The 27,572-nt window shown below is 46.4% G+C and overlaps 2 protein-coding genes and 1 long non-coding RNA gene across 8 annotated transcripts in view; 2 read left to right on the top strand and 1 right to left on the bottom strand.

The window, feature by feature from the left end:
- CHST3 (carbohydrate sulfotransferase 3) overlaps nucleotides 1-8,715 on the top strand; it is a 44,100-nt gene extending 35,385 nt beyond the window's left edge. For 4 of the 5 annotated variants that reach the window (XM_083740717.1, XM_083740719.1, XM_083740718.1 and 1 more), the window contains 2 exons: nucleotides 1,712-1,987; nucleotides 3,256-8,715. In XM_083740717.1, coding sequence (XP_083596843.1) covers nucleotides 1,851-1,987; nucleotides 3,256-4,495 — 1,377 coding nt within the window. In that variant the 5' untranslated portion in view covers nucleotides 1,712-1,850 and the 3' untranslated portion in view covers nucleotides 4,496-8,715. Of the gene's footprint in view, nucleotides 1-1,711; nucleotides 2,126-3,255 lie in introns of all 5 variants that reach the window. The other variant, XM_083740721.1, reaches the window with a different exon arrangement.
- Nucleotides 1-27,572, bottom strand: part of LOC310845589 — a 59,820-nt gene that overhangs the window by 29,436 nt on the left and 2,812 nt on the right. The window lies entirely within an intron of this gene.
- Nucleotides 26,507-27,572, top strand: part of AIFM2 (AIF family member 2) — an 11,314-nt gene continuing 10,248 nt past the window's right edge. Inside the window, exon 1 of the mRNA XM_083740754.1 lies at nucleotides 26,507-27,517. The gene's annotated coding sequence lies outside the window, so the exon portion shown is untranslated. The remainder of the gene's footprint in view (nucleotides 27,518-27,572) is intronic.

Raw genomic sequence — 27,572 nt, 5'->3', positions numbered from 1 at the left:
GCTACACAATCAGCAGAACCTTGTTGCAGCTTTTAAGGTCATATGTTGGAATGCTCCCCCTATGCCCTCCTGCCCACCCCCCAAAAGCACCCTGCTCATAAAGAAAGAAAGAATAATAATAATAATAATAATTTATTATTTATACCCCGCCCATCTGGCTGAGTTTCCCCAGCCACTCTGGGCAGCTTCCAATCGAGTGTTAAAAACAAAACAGCATTAAATATTAAAAACTTCCCTAAACAGGGCTGCCTTCAGATGTCTTTTAAAGATAAGATAGCTACTTATTTCCTTCACACCTGAAGGGAGGGTGTTCTACAGGGCTGGTGCCACTACTGAGAAGGCCCTCTGTCTGGTTCCCTGTAACCTCACTTCTTGCAATGAGGTAACAGCCAGAAGGCCCTTGGCGCTGGATCTCAGTGTCCGGGCTGAACGATGGGGGTGGAGACGCTCCTTTAGGTATACAGGACCGAGGCTGTTTAGGGCTTTAAAGGTCAGCACCAACACTTTGAATTGTGCTTGGAAACGTACTGGGAGCCAATGCAGATCTCTCAGGACCAGTGTTATGTGGTCCCAGCGGCCACTCCCAGTCGAAAGAAAGAAAGAAAGAAAGAAAGAAAGAAAGAAAGAAAGAAAGAAAGAAAGAAAGAGTGTCGGGAGAAAAGTCAGGGTAGGCTAGAAGTACTCTTCTTGATATGCAATATCTTTAAATGCATACATATAATACACACAGAGGAAGAGAGGGAACGATAGAGAGTGTTCAGATACGCAGTTCCCCCATTTACAGTTTGCAGTGGTGCCAGCCAGAACTGGATCACATTGCTTGGCACAGAATCTTGGGAAGGAAAGCTCAGACAACTGTGGGTGCTTCCAGATGGCTTTTTAATATGCAATCTGGTCGCTGAGAATATTGCAAAAGGTTAAGTTGGCAATAGGCTTTTTTTTTTTTTTAACTGATTGGAGCTGTCCTGGAAAACAAATATGAAGATTGAATTGGGGGTGGGGAGGGGAAAATACGTCATGCGGATCCTGCAAAAAAAACAACAACCCCCACTTGCATTGATAAGTACTGATTCCATAATAAACACCCCATGTGGAAGCACCTGCATCTTTCTCTGCTGATCACTTGAGGTAAAGGGAAGTTTCACAAATCCTGTGCACTCGCTCCATCATGAAGTGCCACTCTGGGTCTTTGCTTGGGTTGTGTGGAGGGATGGAGGAGCCATGCTAGGATGCTGTCCTACCACCCTAGTTAGAATCACGAGATGGAAATTGGCAGCATCCCAAATTTAAGCCAGGAAAGGTGCAAGGGACAGGATGAAGCCAAGCGAATGTACGTGTGAGCTGGGAGCTTTAGGGGGATGTGAGAGGCCAGGTGACACAGCCACCACAGAGATATGTCCCCCACTGACATGGGAGGGTGGTGTGTTCTGTACCTCCAGGAGGCAGCAGCACAGGCCCAACCTTCTTGCGGCTACCCTGTTTCCCCCTGAAGGTGGGCAGAGACCTTGGTGGCTCACGTCCTTTGGAAGCAGTCCTGCACTGGATGAATCTCCTCCGTCGGCAGAGCCAAGAACAGCGGTCTAATGCCCATTAAGTCCAGATAGATCCAATTTGAAAGTGCGTGAATTTTGCATGCAGTTCAGGCGTGCTCCTAAGCATGCAGTATACTTATTGACACGTGCAATTTCTCTCAAATTCTCTCTCTCTGCAGGGCATCCTAATGCTAGACGATGCTTTCCAGATAGCTGAAGAACAACGGGGAAGTTTGAGGAAGGTCCCTTTACCCCCTTCTCCTCAAAGGGGAAAGGCCTTTCTTTGGCAAGTCATCGAACGCAACACTCTCTCTCTCCATGGATAAAGGGCACACGTTACCTCAAGACTTCTGGGAGCTGCTGCATTGCCTGAGGATGAGGAGCAAATACGCCATCCTCCTGGTCTTTGTGGTAGCCCTTGTCATTATTGAGAAGGAGAACAACATCATCTCAAGGTAGGAGGGGGAAAGGAGAGCTGTGCTGGAAGAGAGGCTTTCTCTGTACCCTAGCGTAGCCTTCAGGCTGCAGCTATATCTCACCACCTTTGCAGGTCCCAACTTGCTACCACCATCTCTCCGGCCTTTTGGAACAAGGTAAATATTTCTTGCCTCCCAGTGTGAATTAAGCTACCTCTTTACCCAGGAATGCAGGCAGGTTGCTCTTTTAAACATCATGCCCCACACAGGGATAGGTGGCAGCAATGGATGGTTGGAACAGGTTTCATACAAATTGATTTGATTTGATATATATATAAAAAGAAGAGCCTTCTAGCAGAATCCGCCTAGAAAGGGGCAAGGGGGAATTTTGCGAAGCGCACCTTTTCTCCCTCTTGCTTGACAAGCTGCTGCAGCAAAACTTCACTTTTCTGAACAGCTTTTAAAGGTACAGATAGGATCCCAGTCCACACAGAAACATAGAAAACTGCCTTATACTGAGTGAGGCCACTGGGCTCACCCAGATTAGCGTTGTCTACATGGACTGGTAGAATTTCACACAACCCTACCTCTCCAACCCTACCTGGAACCTGGGGCCATCTAAATGCAATGCAAAGCAAAGTTATGGCACTCCCCGCCCCCTGGGTCATCCTACTTGTGTCGAAAGCCGTCTCAGACAGTGGTTATTACACTTTCCATAGACCACTAATAATTGACACTTCCGAGTGCTTATACAAGCATGGTAGTTAACTACCGTGGTACATAGACAAGCATTTCTATTCTCAATCACTCCCTTTTGCTACCGGGTAACCTATAACAGAAGATCACTATTGCCCGGGCTGGCTTTATGGCAAGTTACAATGGCAGGGCAACAGCCTCTGGTGGCAAATTGCGAATGGCTGGCTGGTTGTGCTGCCACTTGTCCATGACACGTGTGTTGACTTTGCCGAAGAGATGCATACACACAGAGTATGTTTTTGGACTAGCCGAGGCACCGATTTGCAAATGGTGTTCTGGGGGATATAGGGATTCCTTAGAAGGTTTATCAGGGGTTCAGTCAGAATATTAGAATTAGCAGGTAAGCATCCTGCTATGAAACCTTTCTTCACCCCAGGCAAGCCCAAGACAGTTTGGTGCCTAATGCCTTCTCCACCCCAGGCCTTTGTCAAGTAGGTGAGAACCAGCGGCTGTACTTGATTTCTTAAGGCCTGGAATAACCTTTGAAACATTGCATGTTTAATATTGCTGCTGCTATTCGTTAGGGTGACTTTTGTTCTCTTTATTCACAGGGTGTCCGACAAACTAAAGCAGTCTCCGCAGTCCTTGATGGAAGCCAACAGCACGGACTCTGGCTCGGTGCTGCCAGAGAATGGCTCCCTGCAGTCCTTAAGCGAGCTGGATGCGGCTTTCTCCCAGCTCAGGAGCCGCCTTCAGAATGTCACTTTGCAGCTGGGGGGGACTTTGCCAGCGCCTGTTCAGGGAACCCGAAGACACATTCTTCTCATGGCCACCACCCGCACCGGCTCCTCCTTCGTGGGGGAATTCTTCAACCAACAGGGCAACATCTTCTACCTCTTCGAGCCGCTGTGGCACATTGAAAGGACCGTGTCCTTCGAGACCGGAGGTGCCAACGCCGTGGGCTCAGCCCTTGTCTACCGGGACGTCTTGAAGCAGCTCTTCCTCTGCGACCTCTACATCTTGGAGAACTTCATCATCCCGTTCCCGGAGGACCACCTGACCCAGTTCCTGTTCCGGCGTGGCTCCAGCCGCTCCCTGTGCGAGGAGCCCGTCTGCACGCCGTTCGTCAAGAAGGTCTTTGAGAAGTACCACTGCAAGAACCGCCGCTGCGGCCCCCTCAACGTGACCCTGGCCACGGAGGCCTGCCGCCGGAAGGAGCACATGGCGCTGAAGGTGGTGCGGATCCGGCAGCTGGAATACTTGCGCCCGCTCGTCGAGGACCCTCGCTTGGACATGAGGATCATTCAGCTGGTGAGGGACCCCCGGGCGGTGCTGGCTTCCCGCATGGTCGCTTTCTCCGGGAAGTACGAGACGTGGAAGAAGTGGGCCACGGAAGGCGCAGCAACCCTCAACGAGGACGAGGTGCAGCGGCTGCGGGGGAATTGCGAGAGCATTCGGCTCTCGGCGGAGCTCGGCTTGAGGCAGCCAGCCTGGCTCCGCGGCCGCTACATGCTGGTTCGCTACGAGGACATTGCCAGGTCGCCCCTCCAGAAGGCCAAGGAGATGTACCGATTCTCGGGCGTCGCCATCACCCCGCAGGTAGAGGAGTGGATCCGGAAGAACACCCAGGCACCTCACAACAGCAACGACATCTACTCCACCCAGAAAAACTCCTCTGAGCAGTTTGAGAAGTGGCGCTTCAGCATCCCTTTCAAGCTCGCCCAGGTGGTGCAGAACGTCTGCAGCCCAGCCATGAAACTCTTCGGCTATAAGCTGGCCGGCAGCCCCGAGGCCCTTACGAACAGATCGGTCAGCTTGCTGGAGGAGAGGAGGACCTTTTGGGTCACGTAAAGGCACCACTTTGCCGGTAGCTTTCTTGTCAGATTGGAAAAGCTGGAGCGCAAGAATTGTTGGGGGGGGGGGAGCAGCGTGTAGCACAAAGGGTGGAGAGGGGGGATGCCTTCGGCTAGCCTGCTTTGTGCTTCTGCTTACCTTGCGCTCGCCGTCCTCGCACCGAGGTGCTTTCCGCTTTTTCTGGGAGCAGGCGTCACCTGCCTTTCAACTCCCAGGCCCCTAGATGGATTTGTGAGGTGGCTGAGCTCAGTACGAAGGAGAGTTCAGAAGCTGGCACAGGCTGGAGGGTGAAGCGCTGGGTTCTGCTTTCCCTACCTCATGTTCACATCCTCCTCAGCAGAGGAGGGCCTTTCTCTTAATGCCTGGGGCATTTGTTCACTAAACACCCAAAGAGAGAAAATATTCTATTTTTGAAAGTTATTAAAAAGGAAGAAGAAAAAGAAAAGAAATTGCTTTCACATCCTGCTGGGGAGATGTAAGAAAAGCAGAGTTGTTGCACTGGTAATCACCTCAGGCAGCCTTAAATTTAGGGCTGATATTTGTGAGAGGGTGTGAAAGAGAGGAGAGAAACTTGTTCATCCTTTTGACAAGAGGGTGTTTCCTACTTGAGACCCTCAGATAAATTAATGCCTTGTTTAAACTTGAGGAGATGCGTTTGGATCACACCAGTCACCAGGGGAGGTGGGGGGGGGGGAACTGGCCCTACCAACAGTAATGAGAGGATTTTGGCCTACACCACGGACAGTTTTGTGTGCTTGCTGCCTTTTGTCTTGCTTTGCACCTAAGCCCTTGGAAGAGAGACAGAAAGCAGGCTATGAAAACAACATTCGAGGGGAGAAGAGAGGAAGAATGGAATAGCATTCAGCCTGTGTCCCTGAGGATCAGGCTTCCTCAGTGCCATCAGCTGTTTTGGTCTCCGATAGTCTTATTTTTGAAAACAAACACCTGCTGTCTGGTTTTCTCACTTGTCACTGAATCAATTGTTACTGAATCTCACCCAGCCGACTGGAGGCAGCTAGAAACAATAGCTGCTTTCTTGTGAGGTGACAGAAGGCTGTGGTTTTAACTGTGTTTCCCACCCTGATTGCTCCTCCTTACCTCCAATAATTGTTTCTGTGTCCTTTTCAAGTGCTGGTTGGAAACTGCCAATAGTTCTTTCTCTGCAATTTCAGAGTGGGGGTTGTTTTGTACAGAGCAGGCCTGCCGAAACACAGAGGGGATGAAGCAACAGGCCAGTGGAGCTGGTTCAGTGATAGGAAATGGAAATGGTTTCTGCAACTGCAAGAAACAAGATCTCTGAGAGCTGACAATAAGCTCCTCTAATTCCTTTCTGGTTGTGGGTTCACATTTTCGTTGCTTTGCTTCAAGTGAATGCAACCATATAAGAAACCACCCAATGAATTTTTAGCACATGCCAGCCCCTGTTATTAAACTGAAGCACTTATTAGCTTACTTGCCCTGACTGGACTGAGCATCCAAGGTGGAAATACTGAGTTTATTCCTGATGAGCATATATATATATATATATATATATATATATATATATATGCCAGAGGGGAAGCTGTGGTAGGAAAAACAACAAAGGGCCTTGCCTTGTGTCACTATGAATACAAAAGGATGTAATATAATGGCATATACCAAGAGTAGCAGGAGAGATGCCACATTTCTGAGTGGAGACAGATATAAGACTCTGATCCATTCTTCACAGTTGTCACAGTTCTTTCTTGCAATGCTAATTTAACACCTTAAAAAAGAAACAATTACTTTCTGTAATAGGTAAAATATCTCCAATCTCAATTGGCTGAGATGTCTATGGAGTCATATATTATTAGAATCTTCATTTCCTTTTGTTTCTTTCTTTCTTTCAACAAATGTCGTTCAGCCAGAAGCTGTTAATGCTTACAGCATTTAAGACCATTGCTTTTTTTTTTTTTTTTGGCGGGAGGGGGGGAATGGGAGAATGGGGAGAGAATTGCCGAATAAGTAACTGCATTTTACTTTAACCCGCTCAGAATAGAACTGTATGCATCACGGTCCTATTTTCCTGACATGAAGTGGTTGATCAGGGAATGAAAAGAGGACTTTTGCACAGCTGCAGCAAAAAAAATAAAAAAATAAAAATCATCTCTCCACCCCACCCAGAAAAAGCAGTTGATTATCTAAACAGAAAATTTATACCATGGTGAAGTAGAAGCTAAAAAGAAAGAGTATGCCACTGAACAGAAGGTTAAGAAAAATGCTTCTGGGTTGCCATTAACTCTTTCCAAAATGTCTCCCAAAGTTCCAAAGCTAGGTTTTCACAGAAAGCATCACGGAGGAGGTGGGTGTTCGCATCAGCTAATTTTCACCCAGTTGGATGACTCCACACACTCAAGATTACTAGCACCAGTCCCCTGTACAGCAAATGAGCACAAATTATTCTTCCCCTCCACCCTCCCCTTATTAACCTGTCTTCGGTGGAGATAATTTGCCTGACTGATAAGTGGTGACTGATCCTCGCCGTCTCACACATTCAGAGTATTAGGCGATCAGCAGAGTTACCAAATGATGCATATGATGTGTGAAATTTCCCTCAGTCGTAATTCAGGGAAGCCTTTAAACGAGGGTTGTGCATTCATTTCCAGTGCAGGATAGCGCCATAGCATGGGCAAAGGAGATGGATGTGGGCGCAGTCCACATGGATCTGGAGTTCTTCTGCACACAGCAGGCATTGTGAGCACCTGCCCCACTGTTGAAGGGAACCCTCTTGTCTATGGTGGGGAAGGGGTGGTTCTTAGATGCAAGCAAAATTCTCTTTTGGGGGGTCACTGTAGGGAAATGTTCATGTTCTGTTGCAGTGTTTCCCAAACTTAGGTCTCCTGCTGTTTTGGGACTACAATTCCCATCATCCCTGACCACTGGTCCTGTTAGCTAGGGATGATGGGAGTTGTAGTCCAAAAACAGCCAGAGACCCAAGTTTGGGACACGCTGCTCTTGTATAAGTTGGCATAGAGTGAAATGGAGTCCTGCTGAATGGTGCGCATTGATGTATATACGCAAAACACTTTTTTGGGATCACTCAAAAGCTCCATTGATACATGTTCATATGTTTTGGACAACCAACTCCCATCGGCCCCAAACAGCATGGCTGCTTCTAGTCCAAAATGTCTGAAGGCCCCAGACTGGTGAAACTTGGTATAGAGCAGGATGGTTGCATCCACAGCTGCAACATCCACTCACATGGCAGTTCAGGTGAATTCTGGGTTTATGTACTAGCAGATATTGTTAGTGTGGTGCGGAGCCACACAAACTGCCCAAACCACGTGGTTAGAGGTTATGGACACAGGAGACAGTGTGATATGGCACATGCTACGAAATGTATAACTGAGGCTTAAATGTCAGTTTCTACACAGAAGAAATATTGATGAAAAGCTACCTGTGCCATTGTCATAACGTTAAGACATGTGCTTGCTTTTTGCCCTGGTTGGGAAGCTGCATACAGGTGGCAAAGCAAACACTTCTACTGACTTTGCACCAAATGGTGCAAATTCTTCTCCCTGCAGGGTGGACATCTCAGTGGAGGCAGAATGCTACCTATGAAACAGTCTTAAGCAGGATCAGGGTCAGATGCAGCATAGCTTGCTCTCTCTCTCTTGAATATTACTAGAAGGAAGCATGGCCCAAACATGGCCTGTTCCAAAGGACACAGTACAGAGGTGTTGGGATAGCTATGAGAACTTTCTGTCTATAAAAAGCAATATGGACAGTCTTTACTTCTGAATCTCAAGATATCCAGTCCACAGGCAGATAGGATTCTTTAACAGCCCCCATGCCCATTGGAAATTATTCTGGTTTATGGAAAGTTTCAGCCAGCACTGTGTTCACTATGTGTTGCTTCTGCTGTTGCTTAATTTTAATTGTGCTTTCACATTCTGTTGTGTTGTTGTTTTCAAAAAAAAGTACAACTGTGGCTTTGGTGAAAAGCAGCCATAATTTCTTTACATCTACAAAATGGTTCCAGTTTTGTATGTTTTCTGTCTGTCTTTAGCTGTAAAATGTGCAGTGGGTTTGTTTGTTTGTTTATTTATTGTATGGAGGGGAGAGGAAGATGAAAAATAACTTTATTAGCAGGAATTGGGACTGCACCAAAAGAAAAACAGACTCGGAAATGTTTCCCAATAAATAGAAATGCAATTAAATTAAGAGTAGCTCTGGTTAAAATAAAACATGTCTTTTTTCCCTTCCTGTTTTTTTTTTTTTTTTTTTTGGAAAGAATCTTTTACGGGAGAGAAGGGTTCTATTTAAAGGAAAGAACTGGGCAGGAAACAATTACATTTTATTCTCCCTCTGTAATCTCAGAGCTGCAAATAGCTCTAACTATCTTAGAAACGATAAGGAGAGCCATTTGTTCTTTTAACAATGTGTTCTGTATCCTCAGCTCAACAGAATTATTCCTATTGCACTGCAAGAGGTGCATTTATTTATTTATTTGCCAATGAAAAGGTGGTGTGTGTTTGAGGAGGGGGACATGGTTGCAGTCACATAAGAAGAGGATTCACAGTGTGGTGGCATACAGACTTTTTCTTTAAGATCTTGAAATGAAAAATAAAAGTATTGCATACAGTTTTATCACACCGGAAAATGCAGGGGAGCCATAATCCATTGCCCAGTAATGCTATACCAATAATTTTAGCCAATGGGGCTTAAGTGTGCCTGAATGGGTGCTGGATTGCTGCATTTATACTTTACAGATCACAGGTGACTGGCAAGTCTAGAATCAAGCTACCCTTTAAATATATTCATGGAGAGCAAAATAGGTATGGCTGTCATGCTGCACCCAGACAACCTACTTCATCATTAAAACGTTTTATGTCACAGCGACATTGCCAAACTCGCTTCTGCAAGGTGGTGAAGCAGGCAAGACTTTGCTTTTGTCCCATAGGAGCGAGGAGTGACTTGGTGTCGGAAGGGCAATGCCGTGGCAGCAACCTCATCTGGTTGAAGGTAAAGGCAAGTTTTCTGGACTGCAGCCTGGCCAACCCTATATCAAATATGGGGTTCATTCCCCCCAGAGGGCCCCTGCTCTTGCACTTTGGCAGCTGAGAAAGCTCCCCGTTTTGTAAGGCTGCGGACATTTTTATATACTTATTTTAATTTATATTGACATGGTGCAAGCATATGGTTAAGCACAGTGTCTGCCAGTCTTGCTGTATCCACTGGGGAATAAGAGTCCAGGCCAAAAGTGGGAGTCCAGAATCACTGGTAGCAGACCCAGGAATAGGAGGGGGTGTAATTCTTTGGCAGCTCTCAGGACATCACACAGAAAGGCTCCCGACTCTAGTTAGCTTGGGGATAGACACAGAGAGGCAACTTTCTCCTAAGCCAATCATTTGACCTTCCTGAGCACAAGGGTGTCATTCAGTGCTGGTATATTTATTTAAGGAAGGGTGGGTGGCTGGTGGGGTTGGTGGGTTTTTTTTTTTGGAAACTTGATGAACACATCTTCAGTCTGTGAGAGAGTGAGACAGGCTTTGACCTTCTGGGTATTTTGACTTGCTGGATTATAGAAAAATCAGGTTTCCAACAACACAGCCTCGCACCCCCCTCGTGTCTTCTGTCAAGATTCAATCAGCATGCTGTCTTCACTTCCATTTGTGCTGTAAAAGGATGCAGTTGGCCCAGAAGAATGGCGCATAAGCCCAGTTACGGGCTTCCTTTGCTGTGTGGCCTCCTGACCCCCTGTTGCCTTGGGGCAGTGCAAAGCAGCTCCTATCAGCCGTCAGGTTCACTTTGCAAAGAACAATTTTTGGCACACAAAGCATCCTCCAAGGGTAAGGTTATTGGTTCGGGAGTCTTCGAAGCAGAAAGGCAGCAACAACTATTATTATTATTCATCTGATTTTTATACCGCTTTGTATTTTAAAGAAAGAAACCCTCAAAGCAGTTTACAACACATTAAAACATCAGATAAAACAAGCCAGAATAAAACAAATTGACGCTTCAGGGAAAATATTCCAGATCCAAGGGACATTTTGCTTTTCCCGTATTGATTTGCCTACTTAATTTATATAGCTGCCCCATAGCAGAAGTACTCTAGGAAGCTGGTGTGGTGTAGTGGTTAGAGTGTTGGACTAGGACCTGGGAGATCAGAGTTCAAATCCCCACTCAGTCATGAAGCTCACTGGGTGACCTTGGGCCAGTCGCAGCCTCTTAGACTACAGGGTCGTTGTAGGGATTAACTGAGAAGAGGGGTGAACCATGTACTCCGTAAATAAAGCTCTTCTGCTTACCTGCTTAAGGAAGCTGGAGGGAGCAGCCAGATGGAGATACCCATCACCATCCTAGCATGCAGAGACCTCCACGTGGTTGCAGTTGGACCCACGTCAGATGCAAAACACCCCTGGCGCCTGGGGAATTTCTAACACTGAGCTTGTCATTGCACTAAGTTAAAGTTATTTATAACCCACCTTTTCCCCAGTCTGGGACCCAAGGCAGCTTACACAGAAAAAAAATATAAAACAAACTAAAACATAGAAAAGGAAGTCATTAAAACGTAATTAAATGCAACTAAATGTTCATGTAGTAACACAGAAAAAAAGGAGTTTGGCGTGGAGCCATTGGAGTTCCTCAGGTATCCCTATGGTTGTCCTGCGAAACATTTTCAAAAAGGCAGGAGTTACCAATGTTAAAAGAAGCCCGCAGTGGCACTGCACCTCTGATTTTAAAGCCCGTTGCCCGACTTCTGGCCTCTGCTTCTGTGTGAAAGGACAAAGTGGTGCATGCAGTGGTGCATTTTCCCACATGTGCACAGGATACAAGCAAGATACTGCCCTGAGACAATTGGATTTGGTATTGTTTACTCACCTAATGGCCTAAAATTCTGCAGCTCCGCCACCCTGCCCCATCCAACTTGCCTCAGAGACAGAACTGCAGACGTGTATCAAGCCAAAAAGTTTAGCATTTCCAGCTGCTCTCAGCCTTCCAAGGCTGTTGAGAGAGCTGCTCTCTCCTACTTTTATCTGTTTTCCCATCTCTTGTTTTCTCGTTTATCCTGGGCCATGCTTTAACTCATGCGGAAGAATCATCTGTCAGTCACGTCCCCCTTTTAAACCCCATCTTCGAATGGACAATATCATTCTGCCAGAAACAGCTGTTTTAGTTTGTTTAAAACCAAAACATCCATATACAAGATTCAAGGCAGGCCCTGTATCTTCAAACTGAAGGGGTTCACATGGGTGGGAGGAATCTGTGAGGAAGGAGGCCAGGAAGAACAGCTGGGTTAAATGGTAGGAAAACGTGCTTCCCGTATCTGAAAGAGGAGAGCGGTTGAGAGGTTCAAAGAATGCCCTCCCCTCTGTTTATTTACCTGTGCACAGAGATGTCTGTGTTACGAGCTAGGAGATCTCCCAAAAATAGTGAAACCAATATGTAAATATTTTCTTACTGGCCCTATGTGCTGTGATGGAGGTTTTTAGCTGGAGAGCTTTGCCTTGTGCTTAAAACTTGCTTTGGTCCCTGGCCTGCTAAGGCAGTGCCTGCTTGGACGGAGATGTGTTGGGGTGATGTTTCATGCTCCTTTAAGGAGTGGGGAAACTCAAGGCAGCTGTAACGTGAAGGGCGTCTATATAGTGGCCCGTTTACAAACAAATGATTAAGAAGGCATTGCAGGGGTGCAGACACAAGCACACAGGCAGGGTTTTCCCACAAAGAGATGCCTGTTTGGCCCCCTTAAAACCCAGGCTGCTGCTTTTTTATTTTATTTTTTTGACAGGCCTTGCGGAAGCTCTTCCAGACAAAGCTGGTTCTAACTCACAACCTAGCAGGAAGCTCTGACTCATTTGCAAGCTGCTTGGAAGAATCATCAACCATAACTGTGGCTACAAAACCGTCCTTATTTTTGTACGCCTTCATTTTGTTTGCAATTTCCCCTCATCCCTCCTCACTCCCTGTTTCCTGCAATATACCGCCTGATTAAGAGGTCTGGGAAAGCTCAATGGCTTGCCACATTTTTGTGACAGTTCAGTTGGTTCCAACGTATTTGGGAGTTTTCACTTTTGGATCAATGTGATTACCTTTGCTTCTTCTCGGGGGGGGGGGGGGAGAGTCAGTTGACCATTGGTTGCCTTGTCCCCCTCTAATAACCTGCCACATCAAAGCCCAAAGGTAGATCCTATGGCACAATAACAGTGCCTAGCTGCCTTGACAGGTTTTATTGTCAAGCAGAGAACTGCTGCACATTTAAAACAACAACAGCAACCCAAGGCTATGGACCCGTCAGAAGATCTGTTTTTGCTCTTAAATAAAAAGAAATGCATAATTCTGCTATTCTAAACTGACATCTGTCTGGCACTTTTGTCTGGCAGTGGGAGATGGCGGCTGAAGATGCACCAGCTGCTGAGACTGCCTGCTTAAGTAACCACAAGTGTTGACATGTCCTAAGGTGCTCAGGAAAATAAATGTGGGGTCTAGGAGACAAAGCAAAGCAGAAAGCACCCTCCTGTAAAGCTTTTTAACAAGCGCCCAAAAGGAGGCAATGGTATGCTCTCACATTTCCTCATCTGCTGTGTTGGTTGCTCACCTCCCCGATTCTCACCCGTTGCTTTCCATTCTCCCCTGTTTCATAGAGAGACAGTGAAAGGAGGAGGAGGAATAAAAGTTGAGCTCAATATATTGAAAGGGAGGAGGCAGCTTCAGTCAGCCAAGAGGCGCAACCCCCCCCCCCCAACCGCATGAAGCCTGAGTGCAGTGGTTTCGTGGCAAATTGGTACTCTGCACATGTTCAGAGGCATTATTGTCGTAGCCTGCCGCAGATACCAGCCATATTTGATATCCAACTGCACATTTCCTGGGATTCTATAGCAAGCCACGATGTGTACCGTAGGCTACATTAGCGCGGAAAGTATAAACTATCAAGGCACAGAAAATCATGTTTGCACGCTTCTTGTATCTTTTTTTAGCAGTGTTGACTGCAAAGGAAATGGGAAAAAAACACACACCAGAGAGTTAACTTTTCTTCTGTGCCCCTCCAGGAGTAGCAAATGAATCGCCCACCACATGCTCACTGCAAAAGAGGAAGTCTCCTAAAGTTATTCTTCTGTGATACATTATCAGACAGATGGTCTTAGGAGGATGAGAGAGAGAGAGAGAGAGAGAGAGAGAGAGAGAGAGAGATGCAATCTTTGCAATTATGGGGGGAGAGTATGTAAGCTTTGCCGGTTTCACAGAAATCCTTAACTGGGGGTGAGAGGGATAGAATCCAGGTTTTTTGGATACCAGCCGATCTAGCAAGAAGTGTGAAGCCAATTCTGTAGCGTCAAAAAGCATTTGTATCTAGCCCTGTATCTCCTCCTCTGGTGGCAGTGACTCCCCCAAGATCTCTCACAGAGGCCTTTTCCAAGCCCTGTTATCGGAGAGATAACTGGAGAGTGAACTTGAGACCTGCATACCAAGCTTGTGTTCAGCCACTGGGATGTGGTCTTCCTCCATGTGTGGAGTCAGCCTCATGGGGAACAGCCAGTATGGCATACCGAGTAATGAAATGGGCTCCTGCTGCTGCTGTAGCCCCAACTAGGTGATTCCACTGCTACTGCTATTTCTGACGAGGGTAAGCTTTTTGCTATACCATCTGCAAAGGAAAATCCTAGAGCGCCTTGGCAATTTATTTTTAAAAAACCCTGACCATGAAGGCAATTTAATGTTTAATTTAAAATCCTAAGAGTTGGAAGGTACCCCGAGGATCATGTAACTCACCCCCCCCCCCCCCGCATTGCATGAATACACAGCTGGGATTGAACCTGTGACCTTGGTGGCATTATCAGCACCACGCTCTCACCAACCGAGCTAATAGATTGCTTTAATTAGACAGTTGTTTTAGCAGGCAGCTTATGAGCGGCCTTATAAAAGCCTGGATAGCTCGGTTGGTTAGCGTATGATGCTGATAACGCCAAGGTTGCAGGTTTGATCCCCATATGGGACAGGTGCATATTCCTGCATTGCAGCGGGTTAGACTAGATGACCCTCAGGGTCCCTTCCAACTCTGCAGTTCTATGATTCTATGAAGCAGTCAGAGCTTCCTTTCCTGGTAGGATAGAATAGATAGATAGATAGATAGATAGATAGATAGATAGATAGATAGATAGATAGACGGGCACACATACTGAAACCATGTGTCTATGGGCATGTGTGTTCAAATTGCCTTCAGTAGGGTTTTTATTTAGAGATCTAAACATCTTAGTAGCGTTTTTGAGCTTGTAATAGAAAATATCCCTTGTAGGAAAATGCCATGCATTTTTTCCTAGCTTCACATTTGAAAAGAGGGTTCGGCGTTTCTCTCGCTCCCCCTCCCAACCGCTGTAATTCCCACCGCGGGCAACAAAAGCTGTGGATTTCATTCAGCTCTATTAATATCCTCTCCATCAGTCTGGCTTTTGAAGCCAGGCTCAAAATTAGTTGGAGGCCGGCTGGAAATAGCAGCGCGTTTGCACTCTTGTCTCCTTCCGTCCCCTTTCCCATGCCACTCCTGCCCTATTAATAGCCTCTAAGTGCAACCCGGCCATTTATTCACTCGGTAAACAAATAGTAAAATGTCAACATGACGGGAATACACAAGCGGAGGGATGAGGAAGGGGTGGCAGGGGGAGGGAAGAGTTAAGTTGCAGGAGCAGGTCTTCTTCACTGACATAGGGGGCCAAAGGGTGGTGGCATCATCACACGCTGCCTCCTTTGTGGGAGAGTTGCCCTAGGGAAGCCAGGGCAGCAGGCAGGCATCCTCTGGCCTCTTGCCATACCAGCCGGGGCTCCGAGGGGCCACTGAGAGCTTGCACCCCTGCCTCCCAGGAAGGCCATCCTACCCTTGTCCTCCTGCCAGAGAAAGGAAAACTGCAGGGGATGTTGCTTCTCGCCTCCCTGTCGAGGAAGACATATTATTTCCACTTGCACAGCTGAAGGGAATCTGCACACTACGGCTTCAGTCAGCAATCAGGGTCTTAAGGGTGGCGTGTGTGCAAAGTGCAAGTTTTGGACCTCTTTTTTTAAAGTTATCACTTGTAAGCTGAGAATATTTGATAGAAAAGCAGGGTATCATGTTGGCAACCGTCTGTCTTGAGAAGCAATGGAGTGCGCCTCCAGGGCCAAAGTCAAACAACTGAGTTGTTGTTGTTATTTAGTCGTTTCCGACTCCTCGTGACCCCATGGAGCAGAGCACGCCAGGCACTCCTGGCTTCCACTGCCTCCCGCAGTTTGGTCAAACTCATGCTGGTAGCTTCGAAAACACTGTCCCACCATCTCGTCCTCTGTCGTCCCCTTCTCCTTGTGCCCTCCATCTTTCCCCACATCAGGGTCTTTTCCAGGGAGTCTTCTCTTCTCATGAGGTGGCCAAAGTATTGGAGTCTCAGCTTCAGGATCTGTCCTTCCAGTGAGCACTCAGGGCTGATTTCCTTCAGAATGGAGAGGTTTGATCTTCTTGCAGTCCATGGGACTCTCAACAACTGAGTTAGCAGCAGCAAATTGACCTCTCTGGGGTGCAAGCCTGGGTAGAGTGTATGGAGGTCCTTGGCTACCCAGATGACGAGACCTCCCCCACCCCCCTTTGGCTTTGTTGATGTGGCCCAAAGGAAAGTAGAGCAAGATGTTTGACACCAGCTTGGCTGCAGTTGCCGGAAATAGGGGTACAAGGTGCCATCCAACCGTCTTAGGGACTCCGCTCTGAATTTGTGTAGGGTGTACTCCTTAGCCTTTTCTTTTCCTGAAGATATCCTGCAAGGCAGCGGAAGTTTAGGATCAGTCTTCTTTCTCCTGGATGGGCTACCTTCCCAGGTGGATGAGCCCCCCCCTGCCCCCCTTTCCCCCACAGCACGTGCAGAAACCACCTTCTTGACCGCTGGGCTAAGTAATTAGATAGATGTTGCTATGAGGATCAGCAGCTGGAGACTCCAGGGCTTTATCTGGCCACACACTGAGCTGGCTCCCTAAGTGTGCACCAGTCCCCTCTCACTTAAAACTCAATGTCAACACACACTACTGTGCGCATTCAGTGTTCAACTCACAGTCACCCCAATGTGCACATGGGTTTGTGAGTATACTGCAAGTTTCAAAAGAATAAACTGGGCTGTACCTTCCAAAAGTAACTAGCATACTCGGTGGGGTTCACGTGTTATCTATCCAGGAGAACCTATAATTATGATCGTTGCTGAGAATCACATCCAGCCATAGCTCCTCCTGTTGCAAGCTGACCCTGTGGGATCTTCTGAATGGGAGCATTGAAACGACAGGCTCTGAGGAAGAAACAGCCTTGCCTTGTGACTCAAAACACTTCCAGACATTCGCCGGCTTGTTTAAACTAAGAACAAATACCTCCATTCGGGGGGAAAGACAGGCAAGCATGCAGCGACTCGGCGCTTGTTTCGGAAATGCTTTTTGCCTTCCATGTCACCCTGACTTCCAGTGGGGACATAAGCAAAAACATACCCAAGACTTTTCCCTTTGCCGCTGCTCCTCCCAGACTCTTTTACTCCACCTCCCAGTCTTCTCTTTCCCGCTTCATTAGTCTATCCAGTTCCCATGTTCTTTGCCAAGACGGATTGCACTTGAATCAGCTACAGTCCTGCAAACACCCTCATTTTCTAGTTAAGGCCGAAATTAATCCTGATGGACAAGATTTGGAATGGCTAGAAAAGTGATTCTCTAGGATGCTGGCCTGGCAGTGCTGGCGGTGTGCAGTTAGGAAGTGGGGAGGGCCAGGGAGAAGGCAGGCAAGTAGGAGTGAGGGGGAAGGTGAGAATTAAGACCGCAAGAGTGAATTAAAATCAGAAAGGGCGAGGGGGCTAAGATATATGGCAACTGTCTGTCTCGAGAAACAACGGAGGTGTTCTTCACCTCTGGGGATGAAGTCAAACTGTGGCGTTAGCAGCTCTGAAATGACCTCTCTGGGGCACAAGCCTGGGCAGTGTATATGGGGGGCCTGGGCTGCCCCGATGACAAGAACCCCCTCAGCCTTGCTGATGTCGCCCCAAAGAGACTCTCCACTCCAGATTTGGGAAAGGTTTACTCCTTAGCCTTTTCTTCTCTCAAAGATATCCCGCAAGGTAGCAGATGTTTAGGATCAAAGTTTTCCTTCTCCTATATGGGCTACCTTCCCAAGCTGTCAAGCCTCACCTGCCCCATCTTCCTCTACAGCACATGCAGAAACCATCATTGGACTGTTGGGCCCACTATTGGTCCTGCCCACTCAATCCACCAGAGCCTGCCTTCGCATGTAGGGGTGCTAAGAAGATGGGTGTGTGTGTGAATTCAGGTGAGACTGACAGGTCTGGGCTGCAGGGATGTTGGCAGCCTGAGGTAGAATTCAGGGCTCCAACCAGGGGGGGCGGGGGCATTCTGTTTCCTTCTGGAGCCTACGTGCCAGAAAGGAAACACTTTCTGTCAAAGGTGAAAGCATGCATCAGCATAACCTAATATCCATCAAGTCTATCAGCATTTCAACAGCTTATTTCATTGGAAATTGAAAATTCACCACATGTTTAGTGTCTGGAAATAAATTGCCACAGAGGTGTAGAGTGTATAACCTCAAGTATTCTGGCAAACCTAAAGATGATGCTACATCCAACCCTTTCAGAAGAAGTTTAACAAATAGCAGAGAAAATGTTCTGTTCTCATGGGAATTTGATGCAGTAGCCCAAGGGCTATAGCTAGGAGACCTCTGTTTGTCTCACCACCTCCACCAGCCAATTCAGAACCTCCTGGCCTCGGTTCTGCATCTAGAAATAGAAAGGGACATTCCTTCACAGAGATGTCATGTCCCTGCTCCAGAGCCTAGATCTAAGGCTTGTGCAAATGATCACATATAACAGCCAAAGGCCTGTTACGCAATGCACATGTAGTGCTTTGAACACTTGAAGGCGATGTGTCGATGATGCTACCCATCTGCATCCAGCCAGATCAATGAGACATGCAGATGCACCAACATCTGCCATGCATGTGCAAGACAGCTCCTATGCACAAATCTCACTTTGCACTCAGGCAAAAGCTTGCAAGACAGGAAGCTTGTACGCACAATCTCTGGGAGCAAAGCCACATTGAACCAAATGGAATTTACTTCTAAGCAGATATACATAGGATTGCACTGTAAAGCACAATGCAGGGTGGGGCTCCACTCCTGTGTACAAGGAACTTTTGAGCTCAGTAGAGCTACCTTCTGAGTGCTCTTAGGAAGCTGCCTGGATCAGATCATTGTCCATCTAGATCCAGGTCCTCGTAGATGCCCATGTCACTGGAAACAGGCTTTTTCTAAGAAATGACATTTTAATGCAAACAATGTCATGTGGGCACTGCAAAAAATAATTTGTGTGCATGTACAGTACTGACCCCACAGTAAACCGGCCACCCAGGATCACCCTAAGAAAAATCTTTATCACATATTGCCTGGGAAGAATGGTAAAACAGTGGCCTCTAATGTCCAATAGGGAGAATGCCAGGTTCACACAACAAATATGTGCAGAATGAACTAGGGAGCAGCTGGCTTACTGCCTGCTCAGTATTTCAAAGTATGATTTCTTATTTTGTAATCTTAATAATAAATGTGGAACAGGTGACCCAAGGCTATCAGGGCCTGACTGCAGGATAGACGTACAGGGTAGTAATCAATTATATTTTACGCAGAGTAGACCCACTGGAAATAATGGACATTGCAAAGGTTCATTAATTTCAGTGAGTCTACTCTTGAGCAAAACTTTATTCACTGCCACCCACATTAAACAAGAAACATGAATTTGAAGTACAATCAGGCTTTCACATCATAAATTCAAAGTGCACATGACTCTCTCCCCGCCCCGCCCCCCGGCAAGAATCTTGTGAACTATAGTTTAAGGGTGCTGGAAACTGTAGCTCTTTGTAAACTGCTTTGAAGTTTTGTTAAAGGCAAGCAGTATACAGATCTTATGAAATGAATAGACCTAAAGACAAATCCAAGAAATTGCTTCCTTCAGACAAAATTACCATATTTTTCTCCCCCAGGCGCAGCCCCCAGAACAGGCTGCTATCCGCAAGCCTAGGGAGCCCGGCGGGAAGTCACACCGGTCTCCCCAGGATTGCGGATATCTGCCCGAAGGCTTCGGGATGCAGGCATCTCTCTTCAGGATGCAGGCAACTCCGCAAACCAGGTCGGGGAACAGCGGGATGGCGGCGCTCCGCCTCCCTGCTGTCCCCCGAGCTTGTGGGGCTGGCGGTGGAGAGAAGCAGGCTTCTCCACAACGCCAGCCTCCGAACCAGGTCGGGGAATAGTGGAATGGCGGTGCTCCGCCTACCCGCTGTCCCCCGAGCTTGCTTGTGGGGCTGGGGAAGCCCGAGCTTCCCCCAACCCCAGCCCCAGAACAGGCTATTGCTCTGGAGTGCGCCCCGTGCTTCGGTCTGCAGGCTGCTGCCCGCAAGCCTTGGGAGCCCGCTGGGCAGTCCCGCCGGGCTCCCAAGGCTTGCGGATAGCTTCCTGAAGCCTGCATTTGCCCCATAGGACGCACACACATTTCCCCTTCATTTTGGGAGGGGAAAAAGTGCGTCCTGTAGGGCGAAAAATATGGTACAAGGTAGATTGTATATGAAGGTTTTGAGAAAAAGTCCTGGGAAGGTTTGTGGTGTGTAACAAGTTTTTTAAAGCCAGCAGGTTCTTTGAATACCACAGCTGTTTCCTTGCTGCGGTGGGGACATGAAGGAAAGGTACATTCTGTTGTGAAATGTTGACAGGAAGAGAACTTAGAAGTTGCTGTCTTTCTATGATGCAGTAAGGCAAATAAATAAAACGAAGGCTCCCCCCCCCCCCGACTTGGAAAGAAATGGAGACAGGACAGCTTTGGGATGAATCAAAATCTCTCTCATGTACATAAAAGGTCTCTTTCTCTTGGAAGCCCAGGTCGGTGTCCAGCCCAGGAAGGGAAGCTCTAATGTGTGGTGAACTACAGGCCCAACAGACTCTGAGGAAACCCACAACCTGTGTACTTTTCAGTGCCCTCTTTTTAGCCAAACGCCTTGGCTGCTTATTTTGGATGCCATTGCCCCTTCTATATCTCCTGGATTGGGCTGTTCCAAGAGGTGTTATTAACCTTCCATTCAGCTGCCCAGAAAGGATGCCTTCTAAATTCAGCCCGCAGACGGTCCGGGAATCAGCGTGTTTTTACATGAGTAGAATGTGTCCTTTTATTTAAGATGCATTTCTGGGTTATTTGTGGGGCCTGCCTGGTGCTTTTACATGAGTAGAATGTGTGCTTTTATTTAAAAGGTATCTCTGCGTTATTTGTGGGGCATAGGAATTTGTTCTTTTCCCACACAAAAAATATAGCCTGGCCCCCCACAGGGTTTGAGGGACAGTGGACCGGCCCCCTGCTGAAAAGGTTTGCTGACCCCTGGCCTAGTGGTTGCTGTGTTGGACTAGGATTTGGGGAAACATGGATTCAGCTGTCCATGAGGTTTGCAATTTGCTGATTTTTTGAATGTGCAAAGCGGCTCATCAATTGATCAGTGAGAGAAGAAACAGGTGCACAGTGGGTGCTGGCGCTATATGATTGGTCTCTGGGAGCAGTTCCTCAGCTGAAAAACATGAAAGGGACTTGTGTGGAGGTTCACCCAGCACCTCTACAGCCTTCTTGGAAAGCTGTACACCAGCTCCCTCGGCCAGTAAAGTGAGATGAACGCCGCAACCCCACAGTCGTTCACGATTGGGCCTAAAGGTCAGGGGTCCTTTTACCTTTTTTATAATAATAAATAATGTAAGTGGGAGCTGATAGGGGGCAATTGCAGGGGAGAACCAATGGACAGGGTAAAGGTAAAGGTACCCCTGACCGTGAGGTCCAGTCGCGGAAGACTCTGGGGGTGCGCGCTCATCTCGCTCTATAGGCCGAGGGAGCCGGTGTTTGTCCGCAGACAGCTTCCGGATCATGTGGCCAGCATGACTAAGCCACTTCTGGTGAACCAGAGCAGCGCATGGAAACACCATTTACCTTCCCGCTGGAGCGATATCTATCCAATTGCACTTTGACGTGCTTTCAAACTGCTAGGTTGGCACGAGCAGGGACCGAGCAATGGGAGCTCACCCTGTTGCGGGGATTCGAACCACCAACCTTCTGATTGGCAAGCCCTAGGCTCTGTGGTTTAGACCACAGCGCCACCTGCGTCCCTACGGACAGGATAGACAGGATAAGCTATTCCCATGCCTACTAATTCTTCGAACAAAAGCACCATAGCTCATGGCAGAGGTTATGATCAGTGGTAAAGCAGAAACTCCAAGGTTCAATCACCAGCATCTCCAACTCCCGCTAGAAATGTCCCCTCTTTGAAATCTTGGAGAGCGAAGGTTTGCAGACCCAGCCACCTAAGCAAGTGGGCCTCAGGACAGCTCTCAGCATTGGTAGACCTCACCAGTTCTGAGCTCCTGGCAGCTGCTTGCCAAGCCTGGGTACTGTTCAAGTAATGGCTGGTTCCTCACTTGGAATCCTACTTGAAAACACCTACATGAACTCCTTTCGTATGCTTTTCTGGAACCTAACCCAAGCCATTTCCCTTCCTTTCTGTTTGCTTGCAAAGATGAGTTCGTTCTTGTCAGATTGCTGGCCTCGTTCACATTACACATACAATTAACAGATGTTCACAGCCAATAAAACAAAGACAAACTGGTCTGGGTGTGAATCCACTGGCTGGTGTTCTTTGATCAACCACAGGGACATTAGCAATAGGAGGGAAAGCTATAAATGGAGGGCTGTTTTTAAATCCTGCTCTGAAGAGTGGTGGGTTGTGTAACTAGGCAAGCATGGATTTCTTTCTTTACTTCAGGCTTCTCTCCCCCATTCTCTTTTCAATGTGATCTTCCCAACAGGAAAGTCAAATGCTAAGGGGCCCGAGTTGGAAATAAATGACTAACCTCTGGTCACTTTTTACTTCGTGAGACCAGCTCTTGATACAGTGGTACCTCGGGTTACATATGCTTCAGGTTACATACACTTCAGGTTACAGACTCTGCTAACCCAGAAATAGTACCTCGGGTTAAGAACTTTGCTTCAGGATGAGAACAGAAATTGTGCTCCGGCCACGTGGCGGCAGCGGGAGGCCCCATTAGCTAAAGTGGTGCTTCAGGTTAAGAACAGTTTCAGGTTAAGAACGGACCTCCGGAACGAATTAAGTACTTAACCCGAGGTACCACTGTACATCCAAATGCATCTCAGGTCCCACCTCTGATTTTGCACTACATACCCAGCCAGTCAGTTTCTCCACCCTTCAACACAGTTTGTGCTCCTCAGCTTGGAGTACGGCTTTCAGCTTACCCTAAATCACCCAACCCAGCTGCCAACACCATACGGGAGCCTGGCCTGAGGGCAGGGAACCGAGGCCACGGCCACAAAACCAGCAGAAGGCACCACTTTCAAGCTGCCTCACGTTTTTTAGGGAACAGTGAACTTGCTTTCAACTGCAGACAACATCCACACAGATGTGTTTGATTGTTTTATCATCTCTGAGGCTGCTGTTGTTTCTGTCTCTTAGTGTGTGGGTTATCTATTGTTGCGCTTTGCTGTTGGACACCATGAAAAGCTGTTTCTAAATTTAATAGCAGACAGTAATTCTTGCAAAAAAAAACAAACCAAAAAATGTAAATCACAGCCTCATGCAAGAGTGAAACTAATGTCAAAACGGAAACAGATCTTATTTATGATTACATTTAGATCCCTTCTTCCCTCCAAAGAGCTCAAGATGGCAAACATGGTTTTCTCTCTCTCTTGCCCCCGTTTTATCTTCACAACAATCCTGTGAGGTGGGTTAGGCTGAGAGGCAGTGGTTGGCCCAAGGTCACCCAACAAACTTCACGACACAGTAAGGATTTGAACCCTGGCCTCCCACGTCTTGTCCAACACTCGAACCACTACACCACACTGTTTAGGACATTTTGCTGAAGGGAAGGCAATGCTTTCCCTGTTTTGTCCTGATGAACAAACAATACATTCTTGCTCTTATGTGAATTGATCATGTGTGCATGTTCTCCTTTCCCTTATTTTTGACATGCTGAGGTTCTGCTGCTGATAACTGGTGGAGCAGTTGAACTAGAGAGTTGAGCTCGATATAACAACTGGGCAATTCAGGGACTTCTGAACGCATTTTACTGTGACTCAGATACGGGAGACTCAAACCATTTTTAGCTCCATCCTCCTTCTCAAGGCTAAATACTTATCTTTTAAATAGTCCATAGAACGAAAACAAACAGAGCTCTGAAGCATACTGGCTGTTGACTGAGGGTGCCTGTTTGCAGGCTGCAGTGGGAAAATAACGTCAAAACAAGCAGGTATGCAACAATATTTGTAAAGCCTGGAAAGAAAAACACCTGTAGTGAGCCCAGCAGGTGGGGGGAAGGGAGGGGGAGAAGGTCTCATTTGACCACAGTGACTTCTGTATTCCAAGTTACTTTCCACTTGCTGCTAGTTTGTTCCTTTACACTTCCCCTTTATTCACAAAACTCTCTTTTAGTTCAGCTGTTTTGTTTGGGCTCAGTTTTTTTATATTGGCCAAGCATCCCTGTTGATTCGGGTCCAGAGCTGAAATTTCATTGGCTTTTAAAATTTGTTGTGCGGGGGGGTGGGGGTGGACAGGATATCATCTTTGCCAAGTGTTTGAATGAGGTATCTTGGGGAGTGTTCTTTAAATATAGGTGTGTGTCAAATTTTATGCACAATAAACGAGTTCCTGGATGCAATCCTATGCACACTGACTTGGGACAATAAATCCAGCTGAAATGATGGACTTCCAAGGATAGAACCAGCCTTGTGTCTTTCATGCCTTTTTGTCTTAGGTAGGCAAATACTGTGAAAGAGCAAAGATACAAAATTATAAAACAAATGCGCTATTATAATTTTAGCCTACCTGCTTATTAAAGTTATCCAGGAAACTGGCCAGGTTTGCGCCCTAGAGAGGTCACTTCAGGCACTGTGATTCTCCCGTGGTTTGATTTCACCCCTGGAGGTGCACTCCATTACATTATCTCAGGTTACATACGCTTCAGGTTACAGACTCTGCTAACCCAGAAATAGTACCTCGGGTTAAGAACTTTGCTTCAGAATGAGAACAGAAATCGGGCTCCGGTGGCGCGGCAGCAGCAGGAGGCCCCATTCGCTAAAGTGGTACTTCAGGTTAAGAACAGTTTCAGGTTAAGAACGGACCTCCGGAACGTACTTAACCCGAGGTACCACTGTATCTCCCAAGACAGACGGATGCCAACAACATCTAGGAAGAATTCATTTTAGTAAAAATGTGCTTCCATTCCTTGTTGCATTTGCAAACCCCCTCAACTACTGAACTGCCAAAGAGTTGCTCAATCATTACCCCCCTTTCCCCCCCCCTCAACCAGTTGCTAAGGATGCGAATTCTGGTTTCCTGGATTTGTCAGGTTCTGATGGTTTTGCTTCCACTCAAAAAAGGGGTTTCTGTTTTGCAGATCAATTTAGTCACTTACACCTCCTAGTGGCCATAACCTAACAGATTTTCTCTGACAACTTGAATTGATGCACCTTTATCTAGAAGTGGAGGCAGAGGCACACTATATATTTAAAGCACATTGCCCCCCGCCCCAAAGAATCCTGGGAACAGTTGCCCCCCACAGCTACAGTTCCTTAACAAACCATGGATCCCAAGATTCTTTGGGGGAATGTGGCTTATGTATGGTGTAGACCTACTCTCAGCCAGCTAATTCAATGAAGCTTTGTTGTTGTTGTTTAGTCGTGTCCGACTCTTCGTGACCCCATGGACCAGAGCACGCCAGGCACTCCTGTCTTCCATTGCCTCCCACAGTTTGGTCAAACTCATGTTGGTAGCTTCGAGAACACTGTCCAACCATCTCGTCCTCCGTTGTCCCCTTCTCCTTATGCCCCCAATCTTTCCCAATCAGGGTCTTTTCCAGGGAGTCTTCTCTTCTCATGAGGTGGCCAAAGTATTGGAGCCTCAGCTTCACGATCTGTCCTTCCAGTGAGCACTCAGGGCTGATTTCCTTAAGAATGGATAGGTTTGATCTTCTTGCAGTCCATGGGACTCTCAAGAGTCTCCTCCAGCACCATCATTCAAAAGCATCAATTCTTCGGCGATCAGCCCTCTTGATGGTCCAGCTCTCACTTCCATACATTACTACTGGGAAAACCATGGCTTTAACTATGCGGACCTTTGTTGGCAAGGTGATGTCTCTGCTTTTTAAGATGCTGTCTAGGTTTGTCATTGCTTTCCTCCCAAGAAGCAGGCGTCTTTTAATTTTGTGACTGCTGTCACCATCTGCAGTGATCATGGAGCCCAAGAAAGCAAAATCTCTCACTGCCTCCATTTCTTCCCCTTCTATTTGCCAGGAGGTGATGGGACCAGTGGCCATGAACTTCGGGGTTGGTTTTTTTTGATGTTGAGCTTCAGACCATATTTTGCGCTCTCTTTTTTTAAAAAGATATTTATTAAAGTTTAACAATTACAAAGAAAGAAAAACAAACAGTAATAATAGAAATACTTCAAAATAATAATAGAAATACTTCAAAAATACAGGAAAATACAATGCTAAAAAAGAAAAAAGAGAAAAAAAGGAAAAAGAAAAAAGAGAAAACCCAAAAACAATACAACTAAGCAATAACATTTAAAAACAATAACATCCAGTATTTTCATATCTTTATCTTTCATTTACTTATTTCCATGACTTCCTCACGCCTCCCTTTTTGTATTCTTAATTCATAATTGTTTCAGCAAGTCCTTTCCCTCTTTCTCAGATTTTATTCCATAATTTATCTTAACGCAATTTAACCTTAAATTTTACACTTTAACCCATTAACAATCCATTTTAACTTAATTCTTTATAACCTTTCTGCTAAGACCATGTAGGTTCATTCCAGCATCTTTCTAACATTCATTAATTTTACAATGCTTTTTTAAATATACTTTAAATTTTTTCCAATCTTCTTCCATCGACTCTTCTCCCTGGTCTCGGATTCTGCCAGTCATTTCCGCCATTTCCATGTAGTCCATCAGTTTCATCTGCCATTCATTTTGCGCTCTCCTCTTTCACCCTCATTAAGAGGTTCTTTAATTTCTTCTCACTTTCTGCCTTCAAAGTTGTGTTATCTGCATATCTGAGGTTGTTGGTATTTCTTCCGGCAATCTTAATTCCGGCTTGGGATTCATCCAGTCCAGCCTTTCGCATGATGAATTCTGCATATACGTTAAATAAGCAGGGAGACAATATACAGCCTTGTTGTATTCCTTTCCCAATTTTGAATTCACCAAGAAGATCAGCCTTGTTTAACTAAAATGTGCATATCTTGCCTTTCATCACAAGATCTGAGGGTGGAGACCAATTAAATTAAATGAAAACAACACATCCTTTAAGCAAGCATAAGGATTGATAAAAATGATTGACATTATCGCATACAGCGATCTGTATTTTTAATACTGACACAACCTCCCTTTCTCTTCCCCTTCTGCAAAGCAGAGCACGTCCTCAGTTAACACTAGAGTCAATTATCCTTCAGAGAGGACTTGAATAATACTTGATATATATTTGAATGATGAAGCGGAGGGAAAGAATCTCATCACAAATTCAGAAAACCAACATTTTATTGGTAAGTTGGACTGGCACAAACGCAGTACTACTTATAGCCAGCCATTTCAGAGGATTTGCAGAACTGTGCACACCTAGGCTATGTACTAAACTCCGGGTCCTGATTCTATCTAGCCCAAAATAAAAGCTAGAGCACCAGCATATAAAATATGGTGTTGCGCCTTTGATCTGCTTACTTTTAACATTATGGCACCACAGAACTTCCCTGAAGAGGATGAGGGATGCAACGACGCTTATGCAACATGTTTCCCAGTAATGCAATGCCATCTGCTTATATAAAAATGTGGGTGGTCAAATGTGGGTGGCCAAAATTCATACAGATCAGCACTGCTCATAAGTTAAAGAAGCAAAGACACTATTCAATCTCATATGTGACTGATGTACAAAGCAATCCTAGACACGCCTGTTCAGAAGCAAGTCCCAATGAATTAACTCCAGTTACTCCATGATTCTACCATTCAAATACAGAATATAATTGCTGACTCTCTGCTT

This window comes from Podarcis gaigeae (genome assembly GCF_964106915.1).
Source record: "Podarcis gaigeae genome assembly, chromosome: 5".
In the NCBI taxonomy this organism is placed as follows: Eukaryota; Metazoa; Chordata; class Lepidosauria; order Squamata; family Lacertidae; genus Podarcis; species Podarcis gaigeae.
Note: the sequence above shows the minus strand (reverse complement) of the source record. Positions and strands in the feature narration are given on the sequence as shown.